The following is a 16,696-nucleotide window of genomic DNA, read 5'->3' as shown; positions in this document are numbered from 1 at the left end:
AATTTTGGTGAACAGGCTCATTTCAAGAGGGAAGTTGGTTTTGTCTTTCTTTGCTTCCTCTCTCTCCCTCTACCTGGCCCAGAGGTCCTGATAAAGCCTTGGCTGTGGGCAGCATGTGGCTTTGTTGTCGCTGTTCTGTCTTCGTGGAGGACATCACGCCGTCCCCTGGTTTCCAAGCCCCGGGTGCATCCTCCCACCTCACGTGGGAGACGTGAGTCCTGCTACCCCCACGTCCCCTTCCTGCCCATCCCTCCCGGCGCCCACCCCCACGGCGAGCTTTGTGTTGGTTTCTGCCTCTCACACAGAGATGATTATCTTGTTTGTGAGCCCAGTATTGTATCCATCACTTCTGCATGTCTGGAGCAGAGGGGCTGTGTGAGAGGGAGATTCTGTGGGGCCTTTTTAGTGGGAAATACTCCTTTGTACTTGGAAGGAAGGAACATGAGAAGGCTTGAAGGGAGTGGAAGGAAAAAACCCAGCCTGATCATCCTGAGAGGCAGGGATGGCATCTCCCGTTCCATGTGTGGAAAGTGGAGGTGCAGAGGGAATAGTGAACCCCCAGCCTTGCAGCCTGAGAGGAGGAGTGTGGGCTTTGAAGGCTGGTCCATTGCTGGGTTTCACTCTGGCTTTCGGCCTCATCAGGTGGTCAGTCCCTCTCCCCTTGGCATGCCCCATCTCTCTTGGACCCATGTCCTGGGCTTGGAGGCAGCATGTGGGGCTGGGAGCAGGAGACCTGGGGCTACACAGACTCAGTTTTGGAGTGACTTGGCGTCCTTCAGCTAATGTTTCTGAAAGTACCTGGAATGAGCCACGCACTTGCTAATCCCATGTTGGTTCCTTAATTAAATTAACATGAAACAACCCTCAAAAACAGGTACCACTGACCCCAGCTTATAACGAAGGAGACGCCACTGGGAGAGCTCATGGGCTTCAAGCTTCTCCCGATGAGCAGACACAGTGCTGGGATTCCCATGCTGTCTGGCTGCAAAGCCCCGAACTTCCCTGCTTCCGGCCTATTTTGTTCCCCGGGGTACCTTCCCCGCCAGCCTCCCCTGTCTCTCTGGAGGCATGTTGCCCCAGAAGGGTAGCAGCTTTGAGAGCAGCTCTGTGGGAGGGCGGAGTGGGGCTCAGAAAGGTGACTTAATGCTACTGTATGTGAGTGAATCCAGGCCCTCACGGAGGCTTCGTGCCTTCCTTGACCCAGAGATGGTGTGTCCTCCAAGTTAGCATTCATGATGCAAGCCCTGTGTCCTTGTAGATAATAGACATACGGGTCTGTTTTCTTATATAGTTTTATGGATTATTTGGTCAGACGGTCCCTTAGGGGCTGCTTCCCCTTATGCTTTAACAGAAAGACCATTGGCTCCTTCATCAAGAACCCCCAGTATTCTTTATCACATCACCCTATCTTTTCCCATTTATCATTATTTTAATGATTGCTCTATTTGTTTCCTTTCTATCTCCCACCCTCTGGGAGGGCATGAAGCACGTTCTGGGAGGGCATGGGCCTTATTTCTCTGATTTTTGTTGGACCTCCAACATCTAGTGTGACAACTGACCCATAGGAGGTGATAACTCATTAGATTCTGAATGAATGAAGAAAAGGAGGGGCAGTTGCCTCTAATGCTGGCTCTGCCATTTAAAACCTTTGTGGCTTCCCGCAAGTGCCTCACTGCTCCTTATCTGCAAAATGGACTAAGAGGGGCAGTTTTGTAGGACTGCTGAGCAATTTACAGGCAGCTTATAGAGCTGCTCAGAAAAGGTAACCCTCAGGTCCTCCTCCTTGATGTAAAGGAAAACAGCACCTTGACTTGGTTGCAGGGCAGGAAAGGTGAAGTCAGACCTCTGCCAGCCCCAGGGAAAACACTGCTGGTGCGGAGCCCTGAGCCTCTGACTTCTCACAGGCGAGCTGGGTGGCCGCCGCTGAGAGCAGCTCCCGTGATGCGCTAACCTCTGCCAGCAGGTCCCCAGCACGCATCTGCTGGCTCCAATTAGGAAGGCTTTCTCAGGAGCTGGAGGTTTTGAGGTTGACCCTGAAGAAACAGCTCCCTTTCCATGAGCCTTTTAATTAAATGCTCACGCTTGCTTTCCGGAGTTCATTGAATCGTTTACCTGCATCGTGGTGTTTGACAAAGCCCTGTCGCTTTGGGTAATGGAAAGGGACAAGATGAGGAGGCTTCTCAGAGGCTGTCTGATGACACGGGGGCTGGTGCTTCTGTGCCCTTTTGGGGCTGGGCGCTCATCTCAGTGGGGTAGGAGAGGGCTCCAGCACAGCATTTCCTGGTCTCTGCCTTTGGCTTGCTTCTTGTGATTCCAAGGCCCACCCCCCACCCCCATGCTCATTGAGAATCTGAGTCCACCTTGACAGTTGTCCTGAGCCTGGTTCTCACAATCCGGTCCCTGGGGCAGGGGCCACAGCCTGGGTTGCGCCCAGCCGGCTGGTTGAACCTTCTCCAGGTGATCCAGGTGTCTGCTCAAGTGTAAGAACCACTGGTCTAGGGACTCAAACCCGCCTGAATGTCAGAATCACCTGGGGTATAGTTTTCTTTTTTTAAAAGACCCAGAGGGATGGGATGGGGAGGGAGGTGGGAAGGGGGATCGGGATGGGGAACACATGTAAATCCATGGCTGATTCACGCCAATGTATGGCAAAAACCACTACAATATTGTAAAGTAATTAGCCTCCAACTAATAAAAATAAATGAAAATAAATAAATAAAAAAGTAAGTTTACCCAGAAACAAAGTAAGTTAATTTTAATGTGTTCTTTAAAGGAAACTTTATTTTCTAAATAGTTTTAGATTTCCAGGAAATTTGGAAAGAAAATACAGAGAGTTCCTATGTGTACCCTGTACTCAGCCTCTCCTGTTTTTATGACATCTTAAACTAGCATGGTCCATGTGTTACAATCAATGAACTGCTAATCCATAGAGTATTATCAACTAAAATCCATACCTTATCCTACTATTATCCTACGATCCCATCCAGGATCCCACATCACATTTAGTTGTCATGTCTCCTTAGGATCCTCTGCCCTAAGACAGTTTCTCTGATTTTCTTGGATTTTGATGACCTTCACAGTCTTGCAGTACAATGATTAGGTATTTTGTAGAATACCCGTCAACTGGGATTTGTCTGTATGTTTCTCATGATTAGACTGGGGTTGTAGGTTTCTGAGAGGAAGCCCCCAGAGGTCCAGCACCTTCTCCCTCACACTATGTCAGGAGTGCACGCCACGCCTGACTTATCCCTGTCGTGTTGGTCTTGATCACGTGGCAGACGGGGCTTTGGTTTCTCCATCTGCCCCAGCCAGGTTTCTCCACTGTTCCTCTTCCCTGACTACGCCCCTTCCCCCACTTTCTACACCATTTGCAAGGTGTGAAGCTCACCCTTAAAGAAGCTACGTTCTGCCTCCTTGAGAGCAGAGCATCTGCATTAACTATTGGGAATTCTTCTCCGTGGAGATTTATCCCTTGTTCTTGTTGTTCTGTCACTAAGTCGTGTTTGACTCTTTGCAGCCTCTTGGACTGCAGCACACCAGGCTTCCCTGTCCTTCACTATCTCCTGAAGTTTGCTCAGATTCATGTCTCTTATCTCCCGTTTATCCAGTCATTTGATTATATCAGTCTAGACTCATGGATTTTTATTTTTTACTTTCAATTATAACACAGTATGTACTTCTAATTGCTCAAATTCCTGCATCTTTGGCCATTGAGAGCTCTTTCAGTCAACTCCTTTTGACAACTGTTATCATTGTGAAGACTGTTATTTGTTTTGGTTTTGGTTTTACTACTCCCTTCCTTTCAGTCTCTGCAAGCTTATCTTGCATGTTTCCTGCCCCAGTCCTGGAATCACCTATTTCTCCAGAGAGCCCTGTTCCTTTTATTGAGAATGGTTATCAGAAACCAAGACCTGGGCTCCTGGGGTGCCCACTGCTATTGGGATGCCAGACTCTGGGCCTTCTCAGCCAACAGAGCGAGGAAATACATGTGTGTATACTAACCTGCATAGACACGCTTATCTAGGAATATTTCTGTATGTAACCATCTGTACCTGTGTTAGGTTCATACTGATGTCTTCAGGGCTCATCCATCACCACATGGATCATGCTGGCTCCCTCCCTTTGCTTCTCTGCAAACTCCCACTCAAAGAGAGAAACCTTCCACTCCCACTTGCCATCTATTTACATAATTGTTCAACTCCAGCATCCATGTCTGATGTCAGAATTCTGAGCTCCTACTTACCTCCACTTACCTCAATGGGCTTCTCAGGTGAAAGTGAAAGTGAAGTTGCTCAGTCGTGTCTGACTCTTTGCCACCCCATGGACTGTAGCCCACAGGCCCCTCCGTCCATGGGGTTCTCCAGGCTAGAATGCTGGAGTGGGTTGCCATTCCCTCCTCAGGGGATCTTCCCAACTCAGGGATTGAACCCAGGTCTCCTCCACTCCATCTGAGCCACCAGGGAAGCCCAGCGGGTCCGTGGTAAAGAATCTGCCTCCAGGGCAGAAGGTTGCGGGTTCGATCCCTAGGTCAGGAAGATCCCCTGAAGAAGGCCGTGGCAACCCACTCCAGTATTCTTGCCTGGGAAGTCCTATGGACAGAGGAGCCTGTGGGCTACAGTCCGCGGGGTGGCAAGGAGTCAGACATGACCTAGTGACTAAGCAACAACAACAATTTACCCCTGTAGGAATCAACTTTATCAACTGGACTACAGTGCTTCCATGCAGGTTATTTTTAGTTTGACAGACTCCACTCATTCCTAAAATTACTTCGGTCAGGACCTTTCCCCCATCCCCCTTCAGGGAGGTGGTTTCATACGCTTGTCATACAGTTAGATTCTTTTTATCACATTCTGTGTCCCATCCTTGGATGGACATGAATCTGAGCACACTCCAGGAGTTATTGAAGGACAGGGAAGCCTGGCGTGCTGCAGTTCATGGGGTCGCAAAGAGTCGGACACGACTTAGCGACCGAAGAACGACCACAAAGGTGTCTATGCTGTAAAGTTCCTCAGGTTTCGGCACGTGTTCGTGGTCTCATGTTCGCCATCATGATATCTTGCAGAGTGGTTTCACTGTCCTAAAAAAGTCCCTACATTTCACCAGTTCAGCCCTCCTCTTTCCACCTGAACCCCTGGCCACCAACGATCTTTTTACTTTTTCTATGCTTTTGCCTTTTCTGAGATGTCTTGTAGTTGGAATCGTACAATGTGTCTCACCTTTTCAGACTGGCTTGTTTCACTTAGTGATGTGCATTTAAGAGTCATTCATGCATTTTTGTGGCTTGATAGTGGACTACTTTTTATGCCAAATAATATTCTACTGTGTGAATGAACCAGAGTTTGTTTATCCATTCACCTAGTGAAGGGCATATTGAAAGTGAAAGTCGTTCAGTCCTGTTTGACTCTTTGCGACCCCATGGACTATACAGTCCATGGAGTTCTCCAGGCCAGAATACTGGAGTGGGTAGCCTTTTCCTTCTCCAGGGGATCTTCCCAACCCAGGGATCGAACCTAGGTCTTCCTCATTGTGGGCGGATTCTTTACCAGCTGAGCCACAAGGGAAGCCCAAGGGCATGTTGGTTGCTTCCCAATTTTTGATTATGAGTAAAGCTGCAGTATTTTTGGCTTGCGGTTCGTCTTATTTGGGGACCATTCCTGGATCTGTCATTGCTGAAGGCATCCAAGCAGAACCTGGGCACTCACAGGTGAATGTGTGGGAGAGGGAATCAAGGATCGCGCAGGGTCCTTCACACAGAGCCCTCTTTGCGCTCTTCCGTGTTGGGAGCTGTAGCCTTTCACCGCCCGGAGCAGAGGCTGCCCGGAGGCCCCAGCCGCATCCCAGCCTTCCCGTGGAGTCTGAGAGCTCTCCCACCGCGCTGCTGTGTGACTGTCCGCGGTCAGCCTCTCACCCTGTGTGTCTGATTTTGGAAGGCTCTGCTCTGACCAACGGGGGCCTCGGCCTGCACAGCCCGGTGAAGCGGAAGCTGGAAACCGAGAAGGACTACGTCTTCGACAAGAGGCTCAGGTACAGCGTCCGCCAGAACGAGAGCAACTGTCGGTTTCGGGACATCGTCGTGCGGAAGGAAGAGGGCTTCACGCACATCCTGCTGTCCAGCCAGACCTCGGACAACAACGCGCTGACCCCCGAGGTGAGAGGGGCGGGGCGGGGTGGGGGCTGGCTCTCTGGGCCCTCAGACAACAACGCGCTGACCCCCGAAGTGATAGGGGTGGGGCGGGGGTGGGGGTGGGTGCTGGCTCTCTAGGCCCTCCACACCCAGGCAGACTAGACCCGGGGACCCGATTTGCTGATCTCACCACGTACGTCATCTGTCTGTTCTTTATGATCCATGACTGAAGTATCCCATTTTGAAGATGAAGACCCCGGGAAACAGAGCGATTTAATAAACTGATCGTGGTCACAGGATTAATCAGTATTAGCCCCAGAAACCAAACATCACATCTTGGACTTCTCCAGCAAAACTGCATGGTAGTCCGCATGTCTGATATAGATGGAATTATAGTCACTCAGCTCACTTACAGTTTTTTAAACTGAGATATAACCCACATACCATAAACTTTATCCTTTTTAAATGTACAGTTCGGTGGTATTTAGTGTATTCACAAAGTTCTGCGACGATCAGCGCTAATTCCAGAACATTTCCATCACCCCTAAAGGAAACCCTGTGCCCTTTAGCAGTCACCCCATTCTCCCTCCCCACGTCCCTGGCAACCACCAACCTCCTTCCTGTCTCTATGGATTTGCCCTTTCTGGGTATTTCATAGATGCAGAATTGTGCAATACATGGCCTTCCGTGGCTGGTTTATTTTACTCAGCAGTGTTTGAGGGGTTTGTCCCTGTGGTAGCATGATCAGTGTCTCATCCCTCTTCTGTGTGCGGGTAGGCCACACTTTGTCTATTAGTTCTTCAGTTGAGGGACATTTGGGTTGGCTCCACTTTTGGTGAAGACTTCCCTGGTGGCTCAGTGGTAAAGAATCTGCCTGCATTGGAGGAGACCCGGGTTCGATCCCTGGGTCAGGAAGATCCTCTGGAGCAGGAAATGGCAACCCACGTCGGTATTCTTGCCTGGAGAATCCCATGCACAGAGGAGCCTGCGGGGCTACACCCCACAGGGTCGCAAAGAGTTGGACACACCTGAGCGACTAACACTTGCACTTTCCACTTTTGACTATCTTGCATAATATTGCTATGAACATTTGTGTACATGTTTTTGTGTGAACATAAGGTTTTCTTGGTTATATTCCTAATTATGGAATTGCTGGGTCATAAAGAGCCAATTCATTGGAACAGACCCTCTTACTGGGAAAGATTGAAGGCAGAAGGAGAAGGGGATGGCAGAGGATGAGATGGTTGGATGGTATCACCGACTCAATGGACGTGAGTTTGAGGAAATTCTGGGAGACAGTGAAGGACAGGGAAGCCTGGTGTGCTGCAGGCCATGGGGTCACAAAGAGTCAGACACAGCTGAGTGACTGAGCAACAGTAACAGCGTTAGATGCATATTTGACCTTATGAGGAACTACCAAACTATTTTCCCCAGGGGTTGCACCATTTTACATCCCCAACAGTGGTATATGATGGTCGCCATTCTTCTGCTTCCTCACCAGCACTTGTTATTGTCTTTTTTTTATTCCAGCCATTTTAGTGGGCTTGAGGCACTGTCTCATTGTGGTTCTGGTCTGCATTTTCCTAATGATGGATAATGTTGGGCATCTTCTCTGGTGCCTGTTGGCCATTTGTCTATCTTCTTCAGAGAGGTATCTGTCCAAATCCTTTGCCTATTTTTAAAATTGGGAATTTTTTATAGTTTTAAGCATTGTCTATGTGTTCTGAATATCAGACCGTTGTCAGAGCTATGTTTTGAAAATACTGCCATTCTGAGTTGTCTTTTTCCTTTCTAGATAGCATTCTTTGACATTTCAATTCAAAAGTTTTTGACGTCCAGTTTATCTTTTTTCTCTGTGACTTTCTTTTTTTCTTTTTGACTGTGGCTCATGGCTTGCAGGATCCTAGTTCCCCAAGCAGGGATTGAGCCCAAGCCCCCATCAGTGAGAGCACCAAGCCCTAACCCCTGGATTGCGAGGGAATTCCCTCTCTATTACTTTTTGAAATGTTAATTCTACTTACATCAAGATGAATGGAACAGTGAAGCATTGAATACATAATGCATTTACATAGACAACACCATTCATAACTGGGGGCACGTACCAGATGGCAGGGAAGAGATTGTTGACAGTGCCAGTGTGAGAAGACTCGCATCCGAGCAGTCTTCTCCTGTGGGACTGACCCGGGCAGGGCATAGAGTGATAGGTGACCAAGGCGGCCACGGTGCAGCTTACACATGGGCTCTGCACACATTCTATGTCCTACTTTCCCCATTTCATCCCGCCTTCTGGTGTAGGGCTGTTACAGTTCACGTCTTCCAGATGAGACAGTGTAGGCCTGGAGAATAGGGCTGGGGTCGCACAGCTTCAGAGGGCAGGGCCGTCAGCCCAGAGCCTGGCCGTTGCGGACAGCTCACTGCAGACCCCCCGTTCCCATTCCCATGGTACCTGCACTCCCGTGTCCACAGCAGCAATGCAGACCTGGAGGGTGAGCCACGGGACGGCTTTGGGGTGGGGGGACGCAGTCAGGGAGCGGCTGTGTCGCTGGTGACCCGCCCAGATGGGAGGTGCAGATGGCCTGGCACTGCCCGGCGTGTCCAGTGCTCTCAGGGGCCCCGGGCGTGGGTGGAATGGGAAGTGCTGTGTCCTTGAACTTCTTATAATCACAAGCGTTCCCTGTGTGCTCTGGATCCCAGGCCCTTGTCAGAGCTATGATTTGAAAATACTGCCGTTCTGTGGGTTGTCTTTTTCTTTTCTAGATAGCACTCTTTGATATTCAGTTCAAAATTCTTTGAAGTCCAATTTATCTTTTTTCTGTATTACATTTTTTCCCTTGTCACTGTGATTTACATAGAACTGTGGTTCTTTTCGGGGACCGTGGGGGAGACGGGCAGGAATGTTTGTCAGCCTGTGAGGGAAGGGAGTGGCCAGGGCCTGCGGAGTTAGGGGGCTGCTGGTGACCCATCGCCCCTCTTCTAGGCACGGGTGTTTGGGGGCGCCCCCTCCTCCACCTTCAGCAGAACCACCTCTAGGCTCTCAGCTGTGTAGACCTCTGCATAGATCTCAGAGTCCAGGGTCTGTGGTTGACCCCAATGGCCGCCATTCACATGTTGATACACCTGGAAACCTTGTTATTTTATGCTCCTCACAAAACATTCGCAAGAGACCAATTCTTCTCAGATTTTTTCTACTTCACTACTTTTAAAAAGCGTGCTTGAAAAAGGCACGGCATTTTCCTTTGATAAACCGAATAGATGTGGAGCCTCCCAATTCATCCTCTCCCTTTGCAGCAGCTCTGGGTATTAACTGTTGCCTTCTCATCGCAGAAGCGTGTGGCACCCAACTGATTTAGGGCTCCCGGGTTCTCACCTCCTGAGACTCGGGTTTGGTTGATTAGCGAGGTTTACTCCTAATTGGTGTCTGTCGGTAACACAGGAGGAAGATGGAGAAACAATTATTGATCTGGTGTTTTCAGCTTTCCCGGCAACCAGAGTGGATTGATGCCGTGGATAAATTGGCTAACTGGGTAGAGTAGCCGTGAAAGGATATGACATGGTGTTAGCGAAGGAATATAGCTCCCCTGGCGGCGCTAGTGGTAAAGAACCCACCTGCCAATGTAGGAGATGTAAGATGCAGGTGTTCGATTCCTGGGTTGGGAAGATGCCTTGGAGGAGGGCATGGCAACCCCCTCCAGTATTCTTGCCTGGAAAATCCCGTGGTTAGAGGAGCCTGGTGAGCTATGGTCCATGGGGTCACAGTGAGTCAAACACAACTGAGCAACTTAGCACGCACAGAGTTAGCACAGGAGCCCTGCCCCTCTGGGCAGAACTGGAATCAGATCCAACCTCCACCACTTTTCCTTTTCTGCTGCCTTGGGATTACTTTGCCTCTCTGAGTGTTCCCATTTATAGGAATCATACAGTGTATTCCCTGTGGGATTTAGAGATAATGTCTGCAAAAGAGGCTCTCAGAGTCCCTGACACCTAGGAAGCCTTCAGTGAATGTTCCTATTGTTGTTAAGATGAAACGGAAGTGTTACAGTGGCCACCAGCAGACCAGCCCTGCTCGTTCAGGGAGAGATTGGAAGGAGGCCACTTTCAGGGCCACAACTGAATTCTTTATCTAGTTGTGTATGTGATGTTGGCGGGATTGTCCCCCATGGGCAGAAATTCATACATTACTGGGTGTATTAACTGGATTCTGAGGCTAGCAGGTGTGTTGTCATATTTCTGCTTGTCTGGAATATAGCAAAGAGCCAGGAAAATAATGGAAATGCCCCTGCAGGAAAGAGTCGGCAAAATAGATGGTCCATAGTCTTAGGGATTAAAAACTCATCCACTTTCTCCTTAGGAGAGGACCTCAGGCCCTCACTGTGTTTCTGGGGTTTTCTTTGTAGCTCCCAGCCTCAGTCCATGGACCACCACCCTCCACGGGGGCACCCAGATACACCTCTGGGGTGTATCTGCCGTGTCCACACCATCCTCAAGCCAGTCATATGTTTCTTTCTATTTCCATCATAACTCTGAGTGTCCAGACTACTAGCCATTTTGTCTGCACGATTGCATCAGTAATAACCTACCAACAAGTCTGCCTGCTTTCATGTTTCCTGCCCTGTTATCTGTTCTTCAGAAGGCAGAGTGAGCTGCTGGAAATGCAAATATGATCAAGTTACCCCTCACACACACATACTCTTACATACTTCAAACACGTCAGTGGCTCCTCCAGTCTTACCTGAAGACTCGGCTGGGGAAGCTGCACTTCCACGCTTCTCCTCGTGACTGTTGGCAGGTCCTAGGTCCCCAGTGGCCAAAGGCATCCGTTTCTTGCCATTGGCTTCCCACCGTGAACTATGGCATAGCATCTCCATAGGGCTGCTCACAGTGTGGCAGCTTGCTTTCCCCCAGACTGAGAGCTCCAAGAAAGAGAGAGAGAGCAAAAGAGGACGACTGAGGGGGATTTCCTGGCTTAGGGATCCAGTGCTTTCACTACCAAGGCCCAGGTTCGATCCCTGGTTGGGAAACTAAAATACTGAAAGCCTTGGATTGTGGCCAGGAAAAAAAAAAAGAAGAAGAGGATGGCTGAGACAAGTTCAGTCATCCTGTATCTTAATCACCTCTTGAAAGGAACAGCCCATGACTTTACCAAATTCTCTTAGAAGTGAGTCACTAGGGACTGCATGCAGGTGTGAATACCATCTACCTTAGAGGCTGCCTGTCCCAGGGATTTAAGTCAGGGAGAGGGCAGGATAAAGGAAGGATGCACACACTCTGTCAGGGAGTTGGTAGAAGTGTCACAGGAGGGGTTTAAAGCACTTGGGGTGTCAGGAGGAGGAGGTGGCCTTTTGTCGGGAACATTTGAGAAGGCCTTCACGAGGGTGGTCTCAGTGGATACGGGCCCTGGGTGACTGGATTCAGCAGGTAGAGATGAAGGTGAGTGAGGGACCCTGGTCTGCTCCGCTTTTCGTGGATTTGGTTCCAGCCCTTGGCAGCTCAGAAGGTAGCAGCAGCAGAGGAGGGTGTGTTTTCACACAGGAGCAGGCGGTGGCCGTCACGTGCAGAGCAGGGCAGTTGGCATCAAGAAGGGACCCAGGACTTCCCCATGCACAGTGGTCCATTTGTTAGCAGAGGTGTGCCCGGGAGCCTCTGAGGGGCCTGCTGCATCACAGGCTAGCATGCGACGTGGAGAGGTGGTGACATGTGTGCAGTGTACTCTGTTTTAGAAGGCACAGGGGCGTGTAAGAATTTTAGAACCACGCTTCAGTTACATTGTGTGACTGGCAAGGGGTCCTTCAGGAAGGAGGAAGCTCAGCCTTCCATCCAAATTGGATTATCAACACGAGAAAGGCCAAGGCAAAGCACACTAACTAGATATATACGTTTTCATTTTTATTTATTTTTTGGGCCACACCTCAAGGCAGGTGGGAGCTTAGTTTCCCTGATCTGGGATTGAACCTGCACCCCCTGCATTGAAAGTGCAGAGTCTTAACCACTAGACCACCAGGGAAGTCCCCAAGATATGTACACTTTAAAAATTAAAAAGGTAGTTTGTTCTTTCATCACGTGAACAAAACACGAACCTGCTTTCCATGTAACTCATAGAGGAGGTGGCCATTTTGTCCGATTTTGTTTCCACTAGCTGATAAGCGCGTGGGCCCTCAGGTGGGGAGTCACGTGAAGAATTACAACTCACATCCCCAGAGCAGGGTTTTCTTTTCTTTGCCTCTCGGAGAAGCAGAGCTCATCTATAGGTGAGAGCGTGTCTATTTCTGGAGGCAGATGGATTAAAGAACCTGCACGATAGTGGCCTGTTAGCTCTTCTGATGTTGTATATGAATGTCTGTGGCTTATCCCCGCTAGAATGGAAAGCACTTCTCCCGTCCTTCTCATGGAGCTCAAGCCCCAAGAGTTCTGATTCAGACTGATGTCTCTGCATGTGTTTTTTTCCCCCACAAAGATTCACCCATTTATTTAAGTCACCGTACAGTGTGCAGTAGTGGACGAGAAGGGAGGTGAGATTTGTATCCTGGTTCTGCCTCTTGCTGGTGACCTTGAACCCCTGACTTTGTTTTTCTGAGTCTTCCTTGCTTCATCTGCAAGATTGAGATACCATACCTGCCCTCACTGAAGTTTTGTTTCAGGTAAAATATTATGTGGAAATTCATGGATGCAATTCTGGCACCGCTATGCTTAATAAAAGGGCATGGTCACTTAAAGTACAATCTAAAAAACAGTGGTCTCGTAAAGTGTCCCCACTGTACCCTACGATTCTGCCTTTTGAATATTTAATAACAATCGTTCAAAAGCCTATTCCTTTCCTGTCTCCCCTATTGGGCTCTCAGCTCCACTCAGGCAAGGACGTGCCTTGTTTTTTCTTTTCATGCACTTTCTGCACTTACTTTTCCTGCTTCCCTAACTTCTGTTGAATTGAGTGAGCTTTTTTTTATTTTACACCCACCCCCATCCATTCTTTGTAACTCATGTACTTTTGAGACGTTTTCCTTAAGTTGTGTCCACATGAAAGGGAAAAAGTTAAAGTGTTAGTTGCTCAGTGATATCTGACTCTTTGCAACCCCGCCAGGCTCCTCTATCCATGGAATTCTCCAGGCAAGAACACTAGAGTGGGTAGCCTATTCCCTTCTCCATGAGATCTCCCCGATCCAGGGGTTGAACCCGGGACTCCTATATTGCAGGCGGATTCTTTACCATTTGAGTTCTCAGGGAAGCCCGTTATGTACACGTAGTGAAGCCTAAATGTGACAGTGGCCTCTGCACCATTCCCAGACACACAGCCTCAGCATGCCCCACCTCTGGCCTTCTCACCCTGTATTATTGCCTAAAACTATAGTTCTACTTTGTGCAAACCCCAGCCTTTAGTCAGCCTCTATCAGTATGATGATGATTTTGTAGTCAATTCTTATGTAGAGTTACTGACACATTTTCTACTTTCTTTGCAGGCTGCTTTTCCTTACAAGTCAGTTTTTCTTCCTGAATATAGTTTTCTTTTTCTTGAAGTGCATCCTTTTTTAGTTCTTCCAGTGAGGGCCTAAGGCTAGTAAGCATTATTTTACTGAAAATTCTCAATCTTTTTTATTTTTCTAACCTTTTTAGTTTATATTGGAGCATAGCTGGTTAACAGTGTTGTGATAGTTTCAGATGAACAGTGAAGGGACTCGGCCATACATACACATGTATCCATTCTCCCCCAGACTCCCCTCCCACCCAGGCTCCCACATAACATTGAGCAGAGTCCCCTGTGGTGCACAGTAGGTCCTTGTTGATTATCCATTTTAAGTACAGGAGTGTGTACATGTCCATCCCGAACTCCCTAACCATCCCTTCTCCCCACCCTTCCCCGCTTGAAAATGCCTGATCTTTACCCTTGCCTCTGAATGATGGTTTAGCTGGATATAGAATTTGTGTTTAATGGTTATTTTCCTTGACACCTGGAAAATGTTACAGGTCGCTCTGGTGCCAAAGCCCACTTCCCATGTGACCTGTGAGCCACATAAGCATCTTAGTGGAATTAAGGATAAGCAAGAGAACATTGTTATAACCGGATATATGGAACTGCTCAATTAATTACATATTCAATTGGAGAAGGGAACTGTGATGGACAGTATTCCATCTTGAGACCAAAAGATACAACCTGATCCTAGGTAGCAATGTTTATATAAATGAGTGTTGGTTTTGGGTATATGCTATGGTGTTAGCACTTTGTATCCTCAGCAGCATTGATATGTATATACTCAAATAAATGACTGCTCCTGTGGGGGGGGGGAAAAAAAAGCAGAAGCAGGAGCATAGTTAAACTGGGCCTTCTGGTGGCAGCTGACATACCTCACCTGGGCTGTGCGTAGGAATATTTTCCCATACCTCGGAAAGGGCCAAATAAGCAATGCTGGTGGAGGACGTGCTGAGATTCGGCAGACTTAGAGGCTCCACACCCGGCCTCCGAGCCTGCAGCCACTGACCCCTCTGGCACCGGCTTGGTGCTCTGTGCTGCTTCGGGGAGGGCACAGGGAGCCGGGTTTGGGTTTCTTTGTTTGGTCTGGGTGTGGCGTGTATGCAGGGGAGGCTCCCTGCACCTGCAGAGCAGATTCACTCTCCTCTGCACCCAGGGATCTGCAGGTCTGACGGTGCTCTGCTTTTAGAGGGACCACTCACCATTGTCACAAATCCGTCTCTGCCTGCAGATCATGAAGGAAGTGCGGCGTGCGCTCTGCAACGCAGCCACAGATGACAGCAAACTGCTGCTCCTCAGCGCTGTGGGCAGCGTGTTCTGCAGCGGCCTGGATTACTCCTACCTGATCGGCAGGTTGTCCAGCGACCGGAGGAAGGAGAGCTCCCGGATCGCAGAGGCCATCAGGTGAACCCTGCTGGGGTTTGGACGTGTGGGGGGACATGCCTAGGTTTAGCTTGGTTAAATTTGAATTTCAAACAAGGAAACATTTGTAAAAGCATAAGTATATCCCATCCCATGCAGCATTTGGTGTACACTTATACTAAAAATTGTTCAGTCGCTCAGTCGTGTCCAACTCTTTGTGAGGCCATGGACTGCAGCACGCCAGGCTCCTCTGTCCTCCTCTGTCTCCTGGAGCTTGCTCGAATTCATGTCCACTGAGTCAGTGACGCCTTCCAACCATCTCATCCTCTGCCACCCTCTTCTCCTTTTCTCTTCAGTCTTTCCCAGCATCAGGGTCTTTTCCAGTGAGTCAGCTCTTCGCATCACGTGGCCAAAGTATTGGAGCTTCAGCTTCATCATCAGTCCTTCCGATGAATATTCAGAATTGATTTCCTTTAGGATTGACTGGCTTGATCTCCTAGCAGTACAAAGGGTCTCTCAAGTGTCTTCTCCAGCACCACAATTCCAAAGCATCAGTTCTTCGGTGCTCAGCCTTCTTTATGGTCCAATTCTCATATCTGTATGTGACTATTGGAAAATTGTTTTATGTTTATCTGAAAGTCAGAGTTTAATTGGACATCCGATATTTTCCTGCCAAAATTAGAGATGCTTTTACACTCTAGGTTATATCCCACTTTATTTTTTTGATCAAAAAGAGATTTTATTTCCTCATGTTAAACCCAGCTTCTGATAATGTCCAAGTATTATACACACTAATCCCACCCTCTGCCTGATGGTGAAATCTTTGCTTTTCTGGGCGTCCCAGCCTCATGGAGCTGACATGGCTCAGCCATGAGGAGGAGGATGGACGTGGACAGCCCTGTATACGCAGACCCTTGGGTGGGGAGCATTCCCCTCTCTTGCATTGCCGTTGTGGCACAAGCTGGGATCCTGGGGAGGACATCCACTCCCATAGATCCGTATCTCCTTTGGGACAGCATAGGGTGGTTACAACCTCATTCTTTACAGATTTGTCAGAAGCAAGTGAGTGTGACTTCCAGCAAGGCTGTCACTGGTCCTCCCCCCTGGGAAGGGCACACACCCGCTGCCACACCTTACGTGGACCAAGTGCTCCTTCTCCAGCGACCAGGTGGCACCACCGAACCAAGACTTGTCTGGGGACCACATGTCCCCTGGACCACTGGTTCTCAGCCCAGGGAGCTTTTCCAAAATCCAGAGGCTTGGCCCCATCTCTGGGAACTTTGGACTTGATGAGTAGGGGGAGAGCTGGGAGAGCATGTCTTGGTTTCAAAATTTCTTTGGTGATTCTAATATGAAAGCAAGATCAGGAACCCCTGTCCCATACCAACCAAGAGGCTTCTTCACACTGACTGAGCACACCAGAAATCGGAAAGACTCCTGGACGAGGGCATGGCAGCCCACTCCGTTATTCTTGCTTGGAGGATCCTGTGGACAGAGGAGCCTGGCGGCCTGTAGTCCATGCAGTGCAAAGAGTCAGACACGGCTGAAAGAGGCTTAACACACATGCACCAGAAGTCCTGGAACCACAATGTGGAGAAGCATTTCCCAGAAAACTTTATGCAGCTTTCCAGAGAAGCATCGTGAATGAGGAGCCCTGCTGATAAATGAGGTCTGTCCCCTCTCCTGTGGATTGTCCAGGCATGTAAACAAATTTACAGTCTGAGAGGTCTCTTGTGAAAGAACTTCGTTCA

At 48.9% G+C, this 16,696-nt stretch overlaps 1 protein-coding gene and 1 non-coding gene across 2 annotated transcripts in view; one reads left to right on the top strand and one right to left on the bottom strand.

Moving 5' to 3' along the window:
- Window positions 1–16,696, top strand: part of CDYL2 (chromodomain Y like 2) — a 159,244-nt gene that overhangs the window by 127,052 nt on the left and 15,496 nt on the right. Inside the window, exons 3-4 of the mRNA XM_065925077.1 lie at window positions 5,931–6,148; window positions 14,815–14,987. Coding sequence (XP_065781149.1) covers window positions 5,931–6,148; window positions 14,815–14,987 — 391 coding nt within the window. The remainder of the gene's footprint in view (window positions 1–5,930; window positions 6,149–14,814; window positions 14,988–16,696) is intronic.
- TRNAE-UUC (transfer RNA glutamic acid (anticodon UUC)) lies at window positions 12,053–12,125 on the bottom strand. Its single transcript has one exon. It is a non-coding gene; the product is annotated as a tRNA-Glu (tRNA).

Source organism: Muntiacus reevesi, chromosome 2 (assembly GCF_963930625.1).
Source record: "Muntiacus reevesi chromosome 2, mMunRee1.1, whole genome shotgun sequence".
NCBI lineage: Eukaryota > Metazoa > Chordata > Mammalia > Artiodactyla > Cervidae > Muntiacus > Muntiacus reevesi.
This window is presented reverse-complemented; position numbering and strand designations above follow the sequence as displayed.